The 20285-nt window shown below is 44.8% G+C and overlaps 3 protein-coding genes across 55 annotated transcripts in view; 1 reads left to right on the forward strand and 2 right to left on the reverse strand.

The window, feature by feature from the left end:
* Window positions 1–3946, reverse strand: part of madd (MAP-kinase activating death domain) — a 37960-nt gene extending 34014 nt beyond the window's left edge. For all 43 annotated transcript variants that reach the window (XM_078085820.1, XM_078085806.1, XM_078085817.1 and 40 more), the window contains exon 1: window positions 3642–3946. The gene's annotated coding sequence lies outside the window, so the exon portion shown is untranslated. The remainder of the gene's footprint in view (window positions 1–3641) is intronic.
* A 507-nt stretch (window positions 3947–4453) lies between these two features.
* Window positions 4454–15494, reverse strand: nr1h3 (nuclear receptor subfamily 1, group H, member 3). 11 transcript variants are annotated; one of them, XM_078085833.1, is made up of 11 exons: window positions 14903–15143; window positions 12516–12692; window positions 10972–11054; window positions 10449–10691; window positions 9369–9635; window positions 9069–9274; window positions 8362–8541; window positions 8058–8157; window positions 7812–7925; window positions 7590–7684; window positions 4454–7426 (listed from the first exon to the last, which is right to left on the reverse strand). In XM_078085833.1, the coding sequence occupies exons 3-11, from the start codon at window positions 11012–11014 to the stop codon at window positions 7280–7282; spliced, it is 1395 nt and encodes a 464-aa protein (XP_077941959.1). In that variant the 5' UTR covers window positions 11015–11054; window positions 12516–12692; window positions 14903–15143; the 3' UTR covers window positions 4454–7279. The 11 variants fall into 11 exon arrangements, with proteins under 11 accessions (XP_077941959.1, XP_040060998.1, XP_040061024.1 ...); XM_040205064.2 differs by lacking the exon at window positions 12516–12692 and having other exon boundaries at window positions 7584–7684; window positions 14903–15494; XM_040205090.2 differs by lacking the exon at window positions 12516–12692 and having other exon boundaries at window positions 14903–15487.
* A 393-nt stretch (window positions 15495–15887) lies between these two features.
* On the forward strand, window positions 15888–18201 carry arl14ep (ADP-ribosylation factor-like 14 effector protein). The gene is made up of 5 exons (XM_078085834.1): window positions 15888–16116; window positions 16708–16903; window positions 16983–17111; window positions 17280–17320; window positions 17411–18201. The coding sequence occupies exons 1-5, from the start codon at window positions 16046–16048 to the stop codon at window positions 17637–17639; spliced, it is 666 nt and encodes a 221-aa protein (XP_077941960.1). The 5' UTR covers window positions 15888–16045; the 3' UTR covers window positions 17640–18201.
* Window positions 18202–20285: the final 2084 nt, after the last annotated feature.

The following is a 20285-nucleotide window of genomic DNA, read 5'->3' on the forward strand; positions in this document are numbered from 1 at the left end:
AGGCCTCGGGTAGAAATGCTTGGAAGTTCATACTTAAGGCATTCAACAAACGTATAACTGTCATTAATAACTATAAACTTTGTTGCAAAGATAAAATCAACCCACAACAACCTCCACGTGAAGAGCAAGACTGAACCTCAGTGGATGGACATTCGGACGAGCCCCAGCAGCATGTGTCCATGAAGGACGGGGGGGGGGGGGGGGGGCTTTATCGCAGAGGGCTCCGGGTGCATTATGGGTCTAATTATGTCTAATAGCTCCACTCGAGAGGAGCCATTCACAGCGGGACGTACTGAAGACGTGAGCTGGCCACTTAATGTAACGTGATGGTAAAATGGTGACAACTAAATTGCAGATTAGATCCACCGCGAAAAGAGCCATTGTGACGGACACATTAGCGAAATAATAAATAAAACACGCAGCTTCAGAGTGATCAACGAGTAACCGTCCAACGCAGCGGAGTTTGGTGTGTACAGTAACATGAGAAGGCTTATGTCTGGAAATATGTCGGGCTGAGTCAGCTTACTGTCGTCTCTTATAGAAATACGCAAATGTGCCGCTGGGCTGACAGCGTGCTGCCGGCATTAAACAAGAAGACCCAAGCAAACCGTCACCTACAGGCCTTGGAATATCTGCACAGACCGTCTCTTCTTCACGCGGTTCTATCTTTATCCTGAAGACGACGCGAGTCCTGAAACACAAGCCTGGTCTTCAGGGACCAGATACGGCTCAAAACACCATGAATTAATGAGCTGCAGGAACCAGGATCATTGGTGTTTCTGTGCGTTAAGAATCATCAGGTTTCGTTTAAAAATGAGTTGTGGGTTGCTATCTAGAATTAAAATAACAACAATAACACCAGCAACTGGACGGAAAATTCACGTCCAAATAAAAGACTTAGAGTTTAAGTTTGACACGGGCAACAAACCAAAGTTGATGCTTTTGTCAGAGAACTTGAGCAGACGTCCGTGATTATTTTGTAGATCTTTAATTGCCCGTATTCGCTAATCTTCTTTTAAACATGGTTATTAGGTTACCTAAATACGAGTGTCCTGGGAAAAGAGAAGTTTATTTAGAAAAGCCTCTCGGGAAGTGATTTTGTAGGAACGCGTTGAGAACGGAGGCGTGAGTTGTGGTAAGATATCATCGCCGCTGTCCGACGGTACCGTGTACAGAAAGTGATTAAATCGAGTCAGGAGGAGGCCTGAGGAGGTGCCCCCCCTCCCTCGTTTGGAGCAACAACCCCAACTTTGGTCACAGCGAAGGCTCAACACGGAGCGGGAGAGATCTCCTTCCTGCAGCGAGGGTCCGGCCCACGCAGAACACACAGCCCGCCCTCCGTATCTCGCAGAGACCATCGGGACAAATGAATCAGCGTGCGGGTCTGGCGGCACGAACGCTTCCTGGTGCAGAGCCAAACCGGGTATTTTATGAAGCGGCAGACCGATCCGGAGCCACTGCATCACTTCAGATGAGGGCGGACGGGCTCGGACGCGTCGACTGGCCGTATCCGATGAACAAGCTTGCTTTGCAATCCGCTTCTTCTCTTAAAAATATTAAGAAACTGAGAGCGACACAAAATGATGGCCACGGCACGAGTGAGATAATGAGGCATGTTAAAACAACAGATGCATCTGCAGGGCGGCGTCGCTGCTTATGTAAGCACGGAGAGGAAACAGACGCGATTCACGGGCCTCGAACATCGATAGTCACTCTGAAGAGAGGACACGAAAAGGAGAGGGAGATGAAGTGGGGGCATTAGGCAAGTATGGATCTTCGCCTTCCCACTTTTAGATTACAATGCTTCGCTTATTAATCAATCACAGAACGTTCCACGGCTGATGGCACAGATATGAGGACTATTTGGTTCCCTGTCAATAAAAATGATGAGCAGAAAATGAGCCGGGATCTCTCCTACCTCGGAGAGAAGAGCGCCATGCATTCCTCTTATTCACGTTTCCACTTCTCATTTCAGGTCCCGTGCCTCCAAAGCACGTTTGGTGTTCGCTTTTCCACAGGTAATTACAAAGGAATATGCTAATGTTTGAATCGTGTGAGGTAAACAGGCGCCGTTCTCACTTCCCCTTTAAGTAACACAGCAGAACGCATTAAACAACAGTGATAAGACAAGTTCACCCTGTAATACACCAGCGCTCTGACATCAGCTGTGAAACCGTCACACGGTGGATGACGTATTCACCCCACTTGTCACTGTTTTATTGTCCGCCTGTTTTCAATCGATGAGCCACGATGTTAATAAATCGACTTCATTCAATTGATGGTTTCTATTGCATTTTATTTGCACTCTATAGTTTGCTCCTTTTTCCAGACATTTTATTCTTACAATTTAAAAAGTTTTATCTATCCGACTGAGCCGATTTTACAAAATGTTATCATCATCATCAAGTTTACCTTCAGGATCAATAAAGTTGATGTTACCTCGTCTGATTTCAGAAATAAAAAGCTGGTATCCTCCATCTACGGCTGCTTAAACGGTCTGAGCATTCTCTACCAAAATAGACCTCATAACGCCATCAGTTCTGCTGATGGCGTTGCTTGATTGTGGCAATGTTACGTAATCACGCTTCTCCTGGAGGCCTCTTGACTCAACGTCTCAGTGCACTTCATCACTGGAGACACATTTCACCCTTTATAGAAGGGTGAATAGTCCTATTTTGTTACTGCACACATTGTGGCGTTAGCTCCTTTCTCTGCTAGCATTTAAATCATTATGTCAGATCACAGGACATTTTAACATATTAGTCGACACAGAAACCCTAAACTGTATAGAATGAGCTCCAAAAGACAAAGATTACACACGTCATTTTATTCCACATGGTGGTTTTAAAAGGTTGTACTTGTGTATTTGAAATGTCACTTCCTATTCATTCCAAACGTGTGTGTGAATGGAAGCTTCGACCTCATTGAGACCTTTAAAATGAACACATATGAAACAACAGGACGGCACAGATTCATTCATTCATTCATTCATTCACCGGCAATAACCTCTGCATTTACTCCGAAATGTGGTGGTTTGCCCTCAACCCCTCAGTCGTGTTGATTTTGACGTCGTGTGTAGTACAACGGGACCGCACAGCGATGCTGTGACCGGGATGGGCGTCCGAGGACGCGGTTTCGGCCGGAACGGGTGTCGGTCACCGGCAGCGGTGGCTGCGTGGTGTGTGTTTTACAACCCGACGACGGAGCTCCGCCGGGGAGGGGGGGGGGGCAGGACGCGGCGTCGCCCCGGCAGCTCCAGCTTGTTATCGGGGTTCAGTGAGCGTTTACGACGAGCCGCCGGGCCTCAGCTCGTCCTCCACGTTCACCCCTAAAACATGCATCGGCTCGCCTCCGCTCTGCTAGCCGAACGGGTTTCTACGTCACGGGTGGATTAGCTAGCTGCCTAGCTGCCTAGCTCGCTAGCTAAATCTCCCTAGCTACCGTTCGCAGCTAATGTCAGCTGGTTAGCTAACGGCGACCAACAGACGTTAGCTGCTAACGGTAGCTCGAGTGGCCTATCTCGTAAAATAAGGACCTGTCAAATGTTTAAAAACAGCAGCAGCCGCAGCACCGTGAAGCCGTAGCCCCAAATGCATTTAATTGGTTGATATAACAGCGAAGTCGAGGGACAACCTCCTTACCTTCTGCTAGCGTTAGCCGGTTAGCCGCTAACGATTCGCTGCAAACACCAGCAGGTGATGACGGCTCGGGAGGGACGGGAACCCCTCCGCGGTCACAGAGGGAGGGGGGCGGGGTGGTCCGTCCAATGCAGCCTGCCTTATTTCTTTATCTTTTATAACATCCGTGTGACATTTGGAAATGTCGGCTGAAAAGAGGTGACGACTTCCTTCAACGGGCTCGCTGCGTTAATGAGTGATGCGGGGTGTGTGTGTGTGTGTGTGTGTGTGTCCGCCTCTTGATGAAGGGCTCAGTCACAGACCTGCCTTCACAACATCCTCCTCCTTCTCCTCATCAGCATTCTCTCTCTCTCTGTTTGACATTATCACTTAAAGACTTGATTTGTTTCCATACTGCCACCACTCACTCATCTTGGTTTATTATTAATGTACACTAAATTGCACTGCTCCGATGTCTCTGTGCAAGGTCAAAAAACGATTTAATCTCGCTGTATAATCCAATATACTGGTGCTTTCATTTGGAAAGAGGACAAAAAACATGCTTCCTCACAGTGTTGTGTGTCCTGTGCAATTTATGATGCTTAAAACTAACTAAATGAAATGTTATATTGTTCAGTAATTAGGTGCTGGTACACACATTTCACCAGTCCACAAAAATAGGTTGCAAATCCAAACAGTTATAGGCACAACTTATTTAAATACCAAATAAATCAAGGTATACGTTTGACAAGAGTCCCCCCCTCCCCCAAATGTGTCCGATTTGACTCAAGAAGATCTGACGGAAAAACAAAAATGATAGAGATCTCAAACACATGAGCACTACAGCATCGCTTTAATTTATACTGTACATACAAAACAGAAGGTCTTCATGAGTTACAAGTATTAAAATAGGTTTGCATTTCTATACATAAACAATGTTTACAGTGTCACCCCTCAAAGACAGGAAGTAAATGAGATCAGAGAGGACGATTACAGTATATACAGCACAATTAACCTCTGCGACAAACGGATTCGACATGTACACGCCAGAAAGAAAGAAGTGGGTTTTTTGCTTTGATCACAGCGCCATTTCACGGTGGGAATCCCCTTAATAATACAGAAGCTACTCCTTTTTAAACGTGATGGTTAGTGTTTGGCTCTAGGTAACCTGCAAGAGAACAAAACAAAACACAAAATTCATTTAAAAAAAAGGAACCCAAAAGAAATGAGGGGGAGAAAAAAAAAAAAAAAATCAATTATACGGTTTCAAAATGCTGCACACGCTGGTTATTCTGCTTCTTTTCATATTTATTGACCAGTCGGAAAGAAATATATTAAATACATTAGGTTAGGGTTAGAGGAATATCAGAAAATCAATAATTATTAATGGAGCGTCAAAAAATAATAATAATAATAATAAGAAGGGGGGGGGGGGGCAAAGTGGCTCGATACGACACGCGATGAGAAAATGTCTTTTCATTGTACTTTGTCAGATTACTCGTATCAAGCTTGACTTTTAATTCAGGCGACATTTGTCTCCCTGCAGGAATGAAACCGAAGCTCCTCGAGTTGCCTTTAAATAGATCGCTTCCACTGAGGCAGCAGGAGATGACTTTATTTTTTTTAAATCCCCTCAACAGAAGCCTTTTTGTCTGCGTTTTTTTTTTCTTTTCTCCCCAAGCATCTGAGGAGGAAGAGGAAGGAAGAGCGCGGCGGTTACTATTGCTCGTGACCACTGTGAAGAGGGAAAACATCCACTTGTTTGTGGTCGTTGCAGCGACCAATAGGTGGCGCTCACCGTGTTCTGCCTGAGGTCAAGAAAGCGGTAAGAAAATCAACAAATGTATTTATGCGTTTATCGTGGAAAAACTGAAGGTCAAACAATAAAATCTTGACTTAATATAAAGTTGTATTTGCAAAAGCTGCAATGTTCAAGAGAAAATGTCTGCTGTGGATCCAAAATTTAGATTGGCGATAAAAAAACTATGTACACTAAAACCATTTGTGAAGGTCAATGGGTGTCGTTAAATTGAACAAAGATATTATGCAATAAACATTCTTGGATGGAGATACAGAAAATAAAGACAATTCAAGTTACAAAACTCAAATTACCAACATACAAAATTAATCTGGAATAAATCAAAACTGAGCCTTTGTTACTGCAAGTCGCACATTTGAATTAAAAACCAAAATAATTTGTACTGCAAATGGTTAAAAAGAAAAAAGAAAAGCAATACAGTAAATTATTTTAACCGGAACCCTGTAAAAACTATGTTAGGGCATTTAAAAAAAAAAAAGCTTTTTAAATTAAAATTGTAATAAAATCACAGAATTTGCATCAATGTTTCTTTACCGTCCGTTATGCATTTCAAGTTCACGCTGCACAGGAGAAAGCGTGAAGCTCGAGCACCTCGAGCAACGCCTGCAGTCAGAAGGTTTCTTAGAACTCAAAATGTCCACGTTTCAACTCCGTCACTGATCTTTTGGTTGTTTTTTTCCTTCACAAGACTTCTCTAAATCCGACCCGTTAAAGCTGTTGTTGCTCAGGAAGATACTTTAGATGGAGATTTTCCCTCAGTGTCATTCACACAGTAAGTTATCAAAAAATAAAAACGCTAAAAGCTCTATATGCGTGTTGCTTGTACATTTCTCACACCTTTAAACGCTAGTGATGAAAAACAAAAAAATCGAAATATAAACGGCTTTGTAATAAAATGAATAAAAAGTGCCTTCGGCATCCACATTACTGACAAATAAGGTGATGATAGGGGGAGGTTCTCCTATCAGGATGGACTTCTTAGGAGGCATCTCAGCGTCTTTTAACCGTCGTTAAATTTTTATGAGAGTAGCAACGATTTCAGGGTACCGGTGCCGAGTGAAATGAGGCTCTCGTCACATTAGTCGTCACTTGGCGAGGGCGCGGCGGGCAGAGTTCTACCTTGTCGTGCATCGAGTATGTGATTGTACAATCCCTGTGTGCGCTCTACGCCTTCTCTTTACAGTGTGAAATAAATATAGAATTTACACCCACGTTAATGGGCGGTTCTAAATGGCCGAGAGGTAATGCAGCAGGAGGAGAAGTACTCGATTGGAAATCGGAGAAGCCTCCGACTCCCACAGGCGTACTTCACACGGCTCCACCTGAGCAGCAGCGACTCCGACCTTTTTTGTTTGATTCCTCACTCCGACCGGAACAGACGCCGCTTGTTGCTATATATCACAATACAAACCACATGGCCTACCACTTTAAGTCCGCACAACCGCAAATATTTATAGATATACAACTACGTGAAGTGAATGTGCAGCTGTGATCCTGATGCCGGAGCCCATTAAATCATACAAGATGCGTGTAGAACTGGACTAGAAATCAACAGAACTTTAAAAACAGGAATTAAAAATCAAGGAAAACTTGAACACTGGCCAAAGAGCCCTATTAAGCTGGAATTTGATAATCGCCATAATCATGTCAGCATCTAAAGACAACCAAGTGTTCAGGTTTCACCATTTAGAAGCTTGAGAGCAAAGGAGCGACGACGCTTCCCCCCCCGCCTCCCCCACGGGAGGTAGATTAAAAAATAAAAAAAAGTTCCTGCTGCGCTTCAGAGAAAGACTATGCGTGTGTGTGCGTGTGCGTGTGCGTGTGTGTGTGTGTGTGTGTGACGTCACTCGTTGACGTCCCAGATTTCAGAGAGCAGCGGGGGAAGCTTCTTGTCCTGGAGGCGAAGGGCGAAGACCTGCTCCGAGTGGACGCTGCTCAGCGTGCGAAGGCTCACCAGCTTCATCAGCATGCGGGGAAACATCAGGTGGTCCTGCGGAAACCGTTAGAACACCGCGATTAGACTTGTGGGGAAACACACGGGAGACTTCCTGCACCGCAGTCGCCTCGGCGACGTGTCCGAGGCGACTGCGGCTTTCGTGACGCAGGCGACCAGGTTGCGTCGGCCGCCAGGGGAAAAGGTTACGTACGCTTACATTTGGTCTCTTGATGGAGATGTAGGAGCGCAGCGCGTCCACGTAGGGCTGCTGCAGCCGCTCCACCAGGTCGTGATCCTGCACGTTGGGCCGATCTGAGCGGGGGTTTCAACAGACAGAAGCTTTCGTTTACGGGTTGACTCGTGTTTCGCGACGATGGCGACGGTAAACGCCCTAAAAAGACTTTTCACTTTGGAAAGGAATGAGTTCAGGAATTCTGACCTGCGGAGAAGATGTTGATGGCGATGAGCAGCGCGTACTCGGCCTCGTCCAGGTGCAGGTCATTCATTCCTTTAGAGAACTCGAAGATGGGGTTGATGAACTCAAACTGAAGCCCTGGAGAGGCCAGAGTACAAACAAGGACAACAGCTTTAAGCAGCTCGCAACACAAGTGGAATAAAAAACAAATCAAATGATTCCTGAGGTTTAGAAATTAACCGGTTAATAAATATGCATAAGGAAATTAACCTGCTTTGGCGAAATCCTCCTTGTTGTAGCTGAAATCCTTCAGGAACGTGATGCTATCAATAGCAGGGTTGTAGCGCCGGGACGTCTCCAGCAGCATAATCTGGAATATTACACAGACACACACAAAATGAGACCGTTTCAGTGCCATCATCTCCTGAAGGCGTTATGGACCTAGTTTGCATGTTGCCGACTAACACCAAACAAATTTCAAAGTCCATTGTTCCATTTTCGTAAAAGTTTTCGACAATTATTTCAGACTTGAAGCCGCTGTAGGAAGCGTTTGGCGCGGAGAGTAACGACCAACCTCAATGGTGGACGTCTTCAGGAGAGCGATCTGGTCCTCCCGCGTGAGCTCCAGGAAACCAGGGAGCTGCTTGGCGAAGTCCACGATCTCCTGCACCGACATGATGGCGAGCTCGGTGAAGTGGGCGAACCGCTGCTGACGCACTTCTCGGTTCAGCAGGTCCTGACTCTGCGGCCACGGCTGTCAGATTCACACACGAGCAGAGAAAGACACGCGGATGAAATGAAATATTCAAATCGAACTAACCAAACTAATTAAACAATATTAAAATGGGAGAAATTACTTTAGCGCGCGCCATAAAATCAAATTCGCGGATGCAATACAAGCCCCGCCTCCCTGAGACAAACACTTCATATCTATACAGCCTGTGTGTTTATTATGACACTGTGTGCAAGAGTACAAGGTTCTTATAAATCCGGCCTCTTAAGAAAAAGCAGGGTTGAGAATTGAATAAAAAGAATGATGTTGTCAAATGTCGACAAATCAATAAATCAAATTCTCTGACAAACAATAAAAAAGAAGCCTCCCCCATTTCCTTTTACCCAAATGTAATATAACAATCATCGTCTTCTATAAGTGAGTAAAAACTGTTGTCCACTCTTAGAATGATGCGGTTACAATTAATATTGATGCTTTTAGGGGCGTGGCTTTGGACTCGTGCTGCATTCTGTGGTTGGGAAGACTCGTCAAAATCCAGCTGCACTCACCGTGACTCCGGGTCGGTCCAGGAAGGACCTCTTGTTGCATTGCTTCTGCATGGCCACCAGCTTCTCGATCATCTCCTGCTGCTGCGGCTCCAGCGCCACCGTCTCCTGCGGCGGCGTCGGCGTGACCACGGCGGACGAGCGCGCCGTGTCGTCCTCGTGCTGCTTCTTCATCTTCTTCACTCGGATTTGCTCCTCGGAGAGCACGCCTGCAGGTGCGTCGGGGGGGGGGGGGGTTAAAATGATATATTCCCTCTTCGACTCACCCGCTCTCCCCCCCTCCTGAGAAACGCAGCCACTCACACTGCTCCAACATGCCGGCCTCCCGACACTTGCGCAGGCGGCACTGCTGGCACTTGCGGCGCATGTACATGTCCATCTCACAGCGGCCGCTGTTCTTGCAGTTGTACTGGGCGCTCTTGATGACACTGCGGCGGAAGAAGCCCTTGCAGCCCTCGCAGCTCAGCACGTTGTAGTGGAAGCCAGAGGCCTTGTCGCCGCACACGCTGCACACCTCGTTGCCCAGCATCTTCGGCGCCGGTCCCTTCTTCCTCTTCACCGGCTGGCCGTCTTGAATGAAAAGAAAAAAACGTTCCACAGATGATACACAAGGCCCACTTTGGTCACGCCCACTGCGTACGACGCTACAGTTATTCTAAAAAAAATACATGGTTAACCCCCAAATCAATATGCAGACATTTAATAAGGAGCTTCATGTTGAAACTATTCAAATGAATTTGTTCTGCAGTTAGATGTCAAAGAATAGAAACTAAACTAATGCAACAGGAAATGAGTGTGCCCACAACTGGAGCATTAAAAAAAGGGCAAAATATGAGCAGGTCTCATCCGAGATCAAGAGATGAACAGAAAGAAACATTATCCGAAGCCTGCGGTAGATTCTACATTTATTCTACAATATCTATTCAATCCCAATGTTATGATCCCCGTTTGCTTCTTAGTCATCAATAGATACCAAAGTGGGAACTTTCCTTTTTTAGAGTGGTGACACATGCAGTGATGATTAATGGTAATAACTACCCGTTTTCTCTCGATATGAAACCGGTCACTCCCACAGAAAAGGATGTGAACCATTTAGTTGACCTTTCACGCCCAAAAGGAGTTCCTGGATTTTTTTGTCCAGTCACATTTTTCTCGGAACGACTTATTTTGCAAAAAAATGAGAAACAGTGGAATCTAAAAATTGGTGATTCATGTTAGCAGCAGCTCAGAATATCTGAGGATGTAAAGCTTTTTACAGGTTGTATAGGACATTATATAGGAAGCGTTTCAAGAACAGTCATAAAATTGAAGCTGGAGTGAAATGATGTTTTTTAAAGCTTCGTTATTCTTCCTTTAAATACTTTTAAGCGGTCTTTCGCTCACCTGAGCCGGCGGGTGCGTCGCCAGCGGACAGATCCGGCTTAATGTCGCTGGGCTCCCCCGGCAGAGGGCTTCTCATGTCGGTCGGCGGCAGGCCGTTGTGGGGGGGGGCGGGGAGGTCGTCTGGCTGGGAGAGGTCAGCCAGCGACAGCAGGCCGCCGTGCTTCATTGTGCCGTTTCCGCCGCCCTCCTCAACCAAGCAGTCCAGCTGCAGCTCAGAGGCCCCGACAAACACCTTCCTCTCATCTGAGACACGCAGACCGGAGACAGGTGTGCAAAACAAGCGCTACACACACACATATGTATACTGTCATACTCATAAGCACTACTTTCTACTCTTGCAGTCCCATCAGGAGGCATTTACTGAAAATCTCGTTAAGTGGACGAAATGATAGATTTAGAATAATATAGATAGATGAAAAAGAAACTAAACAGACTAGACAGCCTCCCCTTCAACAAGAAAGGAATACAAGCTTTCTGGCATATTAAAACTCTGCGTACTTAAGACAAACACACACGCACTTACCATGACCAACATCTGGGATATCAGTCACAGGCAGCGTGGACATCTTCTGCACAGCAGCTTGTCATTACGAAATCAACGTGCACCTGTGCAACAAAAAGGAACGAGCTTCCTCAGTGGTGATCGGGGAGATTGTGCACGTCTGGACACGCGGCTCAAAGACGGGTGACGAACTGGAGAGGAACGTAAATCTCCCCACAGCTTGAACGTAGGCCGTGTACATGGAGAACAGGCGTGTAGTTACACAACGGGAAAGGGAAGTTACCAGAACGTGAGCTGCAAACAGCAGAAACACCAAGGGGTCCGTGTGTGTGTGTGTGTGTGTGTGTGGACCAGCTGCAGAAGCAGAAATGAAAGCGTGTCATGTGCAACATACAGGTGCTTTTCAGGAAACTGATTCTGCAGACGCAGGAATCGGAGCTATTCTTAAGCGGCCTGCGAGGCGGAAACTGGGGTTTATAAATAAAGACGCTGCGCAGTTTGGAGTGACAAATAAAACAAGCTTTAGGAAAGCTATCCAAGGTCCATTATTATTTGACGAATATGACATATATTGGGGAAGTTGCGACTGCTTCACAACAACTGCCAGATTATCAGGTCAAGCCAACTAAAACTGATAAAACCACCTCTGAATTCTTACTATAAATGTGCTACATGCTTGTTAAATGTGAAGAAGTTGTTTCCAGACTTACATTAAAGCCTGTAAAGTGCTGAAAATCAGTCTGTTATAATGTAGCCTTCAAAGAGCACAATCTAAATGTGGCGTGTTAATCTCCATCCAGCCCAATAACTGGTACCTAATGAGCTCTTTTCATTTCATGAGCAAGTGGTGAGAAGAGACGGAGAGGAAAACAAAAACTAAATTGTCAACATACGATTTGTGATTGGTCTCTTTTTTTTGTCACAAATAGGAATAAATGTTACACAATATGAATAAATGTTACCCAATATCACTCAAGCTACTAACAATTTCAATACGCCAACTGTGGACCTTCAAAGCTGATGACAGCCTGATACGATATGAGAACCAACAGTTGATAAAAAGCAGCGTCAAATTAAAGTCAAGTTTAGACAGAAACCATATAAACTAATTCGCTGGGACTGATATTGATCTCTAGGACCCACAATAAACACAACAAGCACGACTGGTTCACGATAGCAGTGATCATCGTCGCCACTGATACTAAAAACTACAGTAAAGGAAAACTTTCACACATGTAACACCAGGCAGTATGACAGGGACTAAAACTAAAGATGTACAAATACCAAAAATCTGCGACAGACTTATTCATGTTTTATATACTGCAATTATAATTTGAAATTTCACCAATGTGTTCCTGAATTAAAAACATTCAAACTTAAAATAGAAGCTTTTCTTTGTAGTTTTCCGTCTCTCTCCGTACAGCTGATTGATGATGATTGAATAAAAGCAGGTATCTCTAACAAAGTCTGCCTTTAAAAAAAAAAAAAAATCAACATCTCACGTAGAACTTATCCAATAACTCGCTGAGCTCAACCCGCGTTGCAACGTGTCCGACTGAGCTCACCTCCGAAGTCGTTGTCTTTATTTACCGTCTATCCATCCCGCCCGGGAGAGTCCGCGCCCCCCCCCCACGCGACGATGGAGCCTCCGAGGACGCCAAAACCCCCGCTGACTTATTGGGTGGGAATCGAATGACTCGCGATCTTGAAGACAACGAGTAGGGAAGACGACGAGTCCCTTTCTACCGATGCCCAATGGGAGAGGGGAGGGAAAACAGAGGGGAGGGAGGGAGGGAGGGAGGGAGGTTACTATTGGTCATTTGCGATGCTCTCAAAGCCCCACAGCGCTCCAGCCTTCTTCTTCCAGCGCTTTGAACATTTCAGCAGCATTTTACACAAACAGGATGAGCCCAGTTTTTTCTCCAGTTGTTTCAAAATAAAAACATGTTTGTCTCCGTCCGACGTCTCGTCCTCTGAAGCCCTGGAACATTCAGCCATTGAGAAACCACAAATCGATATTGGAGTCATGTCAGCAAAGCGGCTCATAAGCCAAAGCTCGTACTGGAGTTCTCCTCAAACGGGCTGTGGAGCTCGTTTCACACACACACACACACACAAGACGTCTGAGAATCCAAACGGCATCCCGTTTTATTGGGAGAAGTTGCATTCTTTGGGTCATAAAGCAGTTCTGCTGCGCCTGCGACCTCACGTCTCCTCCACCCTGATCTCTCTGCACGAGTCCAATGTCCCCCACATCTTATCAGCAGGTCACCTTTGTCCATGAGCGTGTTTTCCTGGAGAGCGGGACGTGAAACCAACGCACCGACCCAATCAATAACGCACCAAACTACACCAAAACCTCTTCTGTTTGGTGTTTTTAAATACCCCAAAACACCTTTTCCCAAGCTGTTATTACTCAGTCGTAACTGACATGTTATATACAGTAAAATGTCTACAGTAGTTAATGTCACAACACTCCTACTAGACCTGGTTCACTCATAATAATGACATAAAAATATCACATTTTACAGTTTAGCTTAAAGAGATAAAAGCTTTGTATCTTAACTACTCAAAGTCTACTCCATGATTCATATCATTTAACCACATGTAACAAGCAAATATCTTGCGGACACCCCGAAATAGATAACTTATTATTACACAAGCAAATGTAAATATAATCACAGAGTTCAGATCATTTAGCAAATATTGCAAAAACTGAACATGTACAAACACGATTTAGATTTTATATAAATGTGTGTACTTACACATTAGTCATTTTCAATTCTAAAATATAGAAAATAAAATAAAAAGGGTCTGGTTCCAACTCCTCGAATGAGAATATTTGATTTGATTTGATATTTGATTTCTTACAGATGGCCTTTGGTTCTGATCACAGTAAACAAAAAGTTCTTACATTTTACTTTGCCGCTGGGGAATTATTTGGTGCAATTTTCACCACTTCACAAAGCGTGAATGAATGATCTCTTTCAGAGTAAGGTGGCGTGTGACGAAGCCGCGAAATGCATCCCAGGCATCAAACATCAAGCATCAATAAGTGGGGAGACATCCCTCACAGACCAGGACGGACCGATGTCACCGGAACACCTTAGTCAGCAACACGTAGCAGTGAAAGCAACGAGTCAGTCTTTTCCCGGGTCACAGTTCCCACAAAGCGAGGGGGAAGAAGAAGTGCATCCAGCTACTCGAGACCCACCCAGATGATTTCACTTCTTCTGCCTGAGGACTGCGCCCAGGTCCGATGCTCTCAGAGGAGCTGAGCTGCGCAGCACGGTCACGGGAAGTCAAATGATATTCAACGAAAAGAGGATTACATCAAACCGCACGCACAGCAGGTGCAAGTTGCATCCCAACACACGAGCCTTATGTGTGGTCTATGTGATGAGGGACAGCAGCTTTGAGCGGGGGGGGTCTGGGGCCTTGGCTCAGGATGCCGTTGAGGCAAAAACACACTGTAGCAAGAAGTTAAAAACAAACTGTCACAGGTTAGCAGCCTTAGCCGAGCCAAACGAGCTAACTCGCAGTTAGCCGCGGGGGCTAGGTGTTTACTTCAGCGTCATTTCGCAATAGTTATGCAACTTAAACACCTGCGGTGCGTCGCCGCTTACAGCACATTCGGCAAAGTTCGGTCTATCGCTTGTGGTTTGGGGCCACATTGGCGCTAACGTTGCTCAACCAGTCGCAGTGGCAGTCTGGTGAAAACAATAAATAAGCTAACGTTAGCCGACGGCGACCACAACAACATCCGAATGTGACGTCGCCCATCGTTTAACTCGCTAGCCATCAAACACCGCGGGGGGGAGAAACCTAACGAGTGCATGTTAAACGGAAAAGGGGGGATTAGCTTCGAAGTCACCTCCGAAACAGGGCCGACGTCGTCAGCCGAACACCCCCGCACTCGAAAGCAACACCCTTTAAAAGCGCTTCAACTCACCGAGCGAACGTTGGCTTGGCCTTGGCTAACTCCAGATAGCGGCTCCCGCGGACACGACCAGGGGGGCAGCACCGGTACGGGGACTTACCGGAGACTACGCGAGTTCGGCGAACTACTTGTGGGAGCGCTGCTCCGTTCCCCGGCCGTGGCTGTTGACAGCGGCTGTGACAACCGGAGCTAGCCTGTTAGCCGGTTAGCTCGCTAGCCGGCCAGCGTAGTTATAATCATGTGATTCGGCAGGAAGAAGATTTGATCACGTGGGAGTTTGCGGCCCAGCGTTTGGTCTGGCAGGCCACAACCGGTGGAGGAACGTAAATAAGTAATTTCACTCAATTAACATTATTATACTTTAGCACCGTTTTCATGTAACTGTACTTTACTAAATTGTTTCCATTTTTGAGGCAAATACTGTACTCTACACATGTTTTGACTACTTTTGAGAATCGGCAGATTTAAGCTATCCAACTGTATATAACGTGACTCAAATAAACGACACATCTATCTGAAATATATACAAATTGGTTTCATTATCACACCAACTTACTTAAGTACAGAACATGCAGCCCTGCCTTAAGTTGAATGTATGTATGTAAGTATAATGATATGGCTTTTAATGTGTGAGCAAATGTGGGTGTTTTATGTTTTTAGTGCATAACTTTTTCTTTTTATATTTGATTATTTTAATGTTTGGTGTCTTTGAGTACAATAAAACGTACCATAAAAATGAAACGTATTATTATTATTATTATTATTATAAAGTCAATTTCATCATTCTTACATTTTATATCAATGGGTGATTATTGTCATATGTTAAGTAGTTTGGTTTGTACAACCATGTATCAATCATATACGTTAATCTAAGATAAGATAAAACACGCTAACATTATTGGAATCTTAAGAAATTATAAGATAATAAAGGTTTTAAATAAAGCTCAAATCACACCTCGTTTGCTGCTGAGCCGCCGCTAGAGGGCAGTCCTCCGAGATGGAACCGGAAGTCAGAGCGGATGTACATATTAAGATTCCCCGAAGAAGAAGTCGGATAGAAGGCATCAACACGCTGTCTTATTTTTTGTTTTTCGTCACGTTAATAACTGTAATAATTGTTTAGGGGAAAATACATTACTGTGCAGTTTTGACACCATGCCCGTTATCTGTGCTGCTATAGGATGCAACAATAAGTTTGTGAAAGGCTCAGAAATCCGATTTTACAGGTAAAGTTGTCACCGCTTTAGTTGATCGATCCTTTCGCGTTGGCTTCATTTAAGTTCATTATAATACGAATGTCTCGTGTCACTGTAACTACTGAGTGATTAACGTAACTATATCTCCTCTTTAAGGCCACATTCTGTTGCTTTAAAGTGGCATCTCTGTTCTATGCGTCGACCCACCTCATGATAGCAGCTGTACTTACACTGATCTATTAAACATAAATATTACGTCACCATCCGTTACTACGTTGTTAAATGAGCTCTTATTCTTATTCTTTAGTTTCAAGACTCAACAACGTCATATTGTTGGAGAAAAGGCAGATCCCAAAAGTCTAAAAAAAATAGAAATATTCTTAATATTTTGTCTGTTTACCGAGTGTTTTTATGTATTTTGCTCTTCCACCATGTTCACTGTCGCCTTCCCCTCACCAAGCCGAATTCCATGTAACATACTTTACTGATACCTGACGAAGCTTCACTTTCCCACCCGTTGCTGTCTGAGAAAACCCATCAAGTATTTAGATTAAAAAAAATCCTGCAGCTTGCTCACAAAGCATCTCGCCCCCCCCCCCTCGCTCGCCTTCTGGGCGTTAGGTTCCCTCTCAGCAAACCTCAACTCGCCAGCAAATGGGTCCACAGCCTGGGGATGAAGAACTTCATCCCGACCGCCAACACCTGCCTCTGCTCGGAGCATTTCAGGGCCGGCTGCTTCAGGGACTACAACGGAAAACAGTTCCTGAGGGAGGACGCCGTGCCCACCATTTTCAGCCAGGGGCAGGACTCATCGAAGGTGAAGCATCAACCAGTCCTTCCTAACAGCCCCCCCCCCCCCGTTTGATCTCAAGTGACCTGATGACGGATTATTACAGATTGAACTTCGCAAACGAGGGGTGATCCCGAAGGAGGCGAGTGTGGTGAACCCGGCGGGAACACAGGCGGACAGAGACAAAGCGCGAGAGGCCGTGAGTCTACGCAGAGACAAGAGAGGAGGCATGAGGGTGAGTTCTCCGTCAGGCTGCTCTGTAGGTCCATCGTTGGGTCAGTCGTTTGCTATTTGCGTCACAGACACTTATTTTGGAATTCGAAAAAAACCAAACAAATATTAATACGGACCAATATTGTTGAGATGAACTGCTGCATATAAAATATACTTTGGTCCCGCACAGGGCGGACGAGGCGGAAGAGGAGGAAAGCAACTCAGCGAGAGGTGTGTGTGTGTGTGTGTGTGTGTTACATTTCTTTTCACTGTGCTTGAGGGTCGACGGTAACGGGTGAGTCTTTGGTCTGGTGTCTGCAGGCCGACCGCCGGGCCCAAGAGCAAAGTGTACGACAGCAAGGGCCGGCTGCTGTCCAACAACAAGGACATGTGCGACTGCCTGGACGTGGACTGCATGGGCTGCTTCTACCCCTGCACCGACTGCGGCTCGCGCAAGTGCGGCGTGGAGTGCCGCTGCGACAGGAAGTGGCTCTACGAGCAGGTGGAGGTGGAGGGCGGAGAGATCATCCGCAACAAGTTTGTCACCTAGCGAGCGGCGGCCCGCGTCGTGGGAGGGGGGGCGGAGGGGGGGGAGTCTGGAAACTGGGCTGGCGGATGGAAGAATCTTCCAGAAGGGTCCGTGATGCGATACCAGGATTTGGGAGGATTCTGCCTGTGGTGGAAATGCTTTGGGGTGTTTAGATATTTTATTTCTCCGGTGGAAAATGTTCATCATGTGCCAGAGTCTCGCTACTTTATGATGGTCCACGCCAATAACCGTCTGCAGGTTGTTCGTGTCCATGTAGACACACACACACACACACACACACACTTTGAGTGTGGAGTTTTTTTGTCCTCTTTAATGTTTTTATTTTTGTACTTTAATCATCACCAGAAGTAAAAACAAAAACTTTATTATTCATAATAATTAATAGAACACTGAAATCAGGATGGAAAGACTATGTAGTTTGTATTAAAATGGAGTTAATCTTGTGACATGTATGTAAATGAAAAAAGGAGGTAAATGTTCAAGAATAATCTTCATTGAATTATAGCTGAGCTTCATATTTTTTTATTTTTTGTGTATTCAATAAAACTGAAAAAATGTGTAACTGTTGAGAATGTTTCTAGTAGATGAAGATGAGCACATGTTCATGTTTGTAGCATTAAACTTAAAGATGTGTTTGTAGGATTGGTCTTGGGGATAATTGATTTTGTTGATTTTTGATTGTGTTTGAATACGTCATAGTTAGCATATGAATTATGGTCACAGTGACCTCTGACCTTTGATCAGTTAATTTTTCCGTTGAATTTTACCTATGAATATTTATACCGTTTTCTTTTTTAAAAAAATGAACAAATTGTGAGCTTTTAATAGCTTCAATATCATCAATTCTGCCCGATTGTATGTTGAAATGTAGTGTCCTTTGGGCCACGAGACGACGTACCGAAAATATAATACCTGCATGGCTTTGACTCCTCGCAGAAGGCTGAGCTGGACCGTTCCATAACGTGTTGTAATAGAGGAGCGCCGCCACGTCACACAGAACCTCTGCGTCACGCCGTTAATTAAAGCGACCGCACAGTCGTCCTTTTAGAATGTAAATCCTTTTTATTTCCATCAGGCCATTTCTCCTGTGCCCGTTTATCACAGACTAGACAGGAAAGGGCCGTAACCCCCCCTACACACACACACGCACACACTGAGTAGACAAGCAGCGTGACACAGCAGTTCATCACTTTGGGTAAAGAAAGAGATCGTCTCCATTGCACACGTGGTGTTGTCCTTGAGCACGGCTGCAGGTCAGGTGTCGTGCAGTCTGGAGGGGGTACGTATCCTCCTACACAGGCGCTGCCAAATATGAATTTCAGGAACTGCCGAGGTGGATATTTTGGTCTTCTATGGGGGGGGGATGTGAATTATCGTCTTCCAGGGAAATGTGCTGTGCTCATGAGGCTTTTTTTTTTTCTTCATAAGGCGCCTTGGAGCTCATGTAAAGTTCGTTTTAAAAGGGGCAAGAATGAAGCTTATTAATATTCATAAGAACCGAGTTGATGCTCACGAGTGATTCATCAACGCTGCCCAGGTTTTGTTCCCGAACTCCAATCTAACTTTGATTTGGAACATTTGTCTTTCAGGAGGTGCTCCAGATATCAGGAAAGGAAGCCCACTCCCTCACACACCAGCTGCTGGGGGGGGGGACAGAAATCATTTGGCTCATGAGCAGTGTGTTTTTTAATGTGTTGTAAATTATTTTAAACTTACTTGATTTCCAGGTATCAACAGGTCAATATTATATTTTCATTTTTTTTTGGACGCCTCTGATCTCACAGACGTCTATGAGAAAACGACTACTTGTCTCTTGATTTATTCCCTCAGTAAACATTGTAAACGTGAGTTTATTGTTTAATACATCATGATGTTTATTTAGTAAATGATGGTTAGAGTCAAGTACACCATAGAGCAGAGTTTGCTCTTACAATGATTGACATGAATTGTCCTTCTTTTATTCTCTTTAACCCTTTCACAGCGTGAAATAAAGTCATGAAAGTTGATCATTATTATTATTCTTTTCAGCGTTCGTTTAGATTTTTTTTCATGACATTTTTCAATATTAACAGCTCTTGGCTTTTTTTCAAAACATCTTTCTGTATAATATTATTTGACTTTTTTCTGTGAAATTTTCTCGACCCAACATATTCAGACTTTTCTTCAAAACCTTTTTTCAACTTAATATTTTGACCTTTTTTCTGACATTTTCTCAACCCAACACATTGAGACTTTTTTTCTAAACTTTTTCACCCAAACATACTTTGACTTTTTCCCCATGACATTTTCCAACTTAACATATTTTGGCTTTTTTCCCCAAACTTTTTTGACCCTAATATATTTTCTACTTGTTTTTCCATATTTTCTCAACCTAACATATATTAATTTTTTTGTTTTCACATTTCCTCTCTCCCGTCTTCCCTTTCTGTCTCTAAGAGGAACTGCCCCGTTGCATCCGGCCTGCGCTCCCTCCCCTGGCTGTGTCCCTCGGCCCGTTGGTGGAACATATTAATAAACGTGACATAGCAAATCCCATGAAAGCGGCGCCCTGCGCTCCGTCTCCACAGGCCGCTTTGGGCTCTCCTTGGACGGGCGTCTTAGGTCTCTCCATCGCGTCCCACCGGCTTCTCCTCCAAACCGCAGCCC

Source organism: Gasterosteus aculeatus, chromosome 12 (genome assembly GCF_964276395.1).
Source record: "Gasterosteus aculeatus chromosome 12, fGasAcu3.hap1.1, whole genome shotgun sequence".
Taxonomy (NCBI): domain Eukaryota; kingdom Metazoa; phylum Chordata; class Actinopteri; order Perciformes; family Gasterosteidae; genus Gasterosteus; species Gasterosteus aculeatus.

Excerpts from the sequence above, each read along its gene's own strand:
- nr1h3 (XM_040205046.2), bottom strand. Across the intron at positions 8,158-8,361 it reads TGAAGACGTCCACCATTGAG|ATTATGCTGCTGGAGACGTC; the intron begins GTTGGTCGTTAC and ends GTAATATTCCAG. Across the intron at positions 7,685-7,811 it reads CATCAACATCTTCTCCGCAG|ATCGGCCCAACGTGCAGGAT; the intron begins GTCAGAATTCCT and ends ACCCCCGCTCAG.
- arl14ep (XM_078085834.1), top strand. The coding sequence starts at position 16,046 with ATGCCCGTTATCTGTGCTGCTATAGGATGCAACAATAAGTTTGTGAAA. Across the intron at positions 16,117-16,707 it reads TCAGAAATCCGATTTTACAG|GTTCCCTCTCAGCAAACCTC; the intron begins GTAAAGTTGTCA and ends TCTGGGCGTTAG. Across the intron at positions 16,904-16,982 it reads AGGGGCAGGACTCATCGAAG|ATTGAACTTCGCAAACGAGG; the intron begins GTGAAGCATCAA and ends GGATTATTACAG.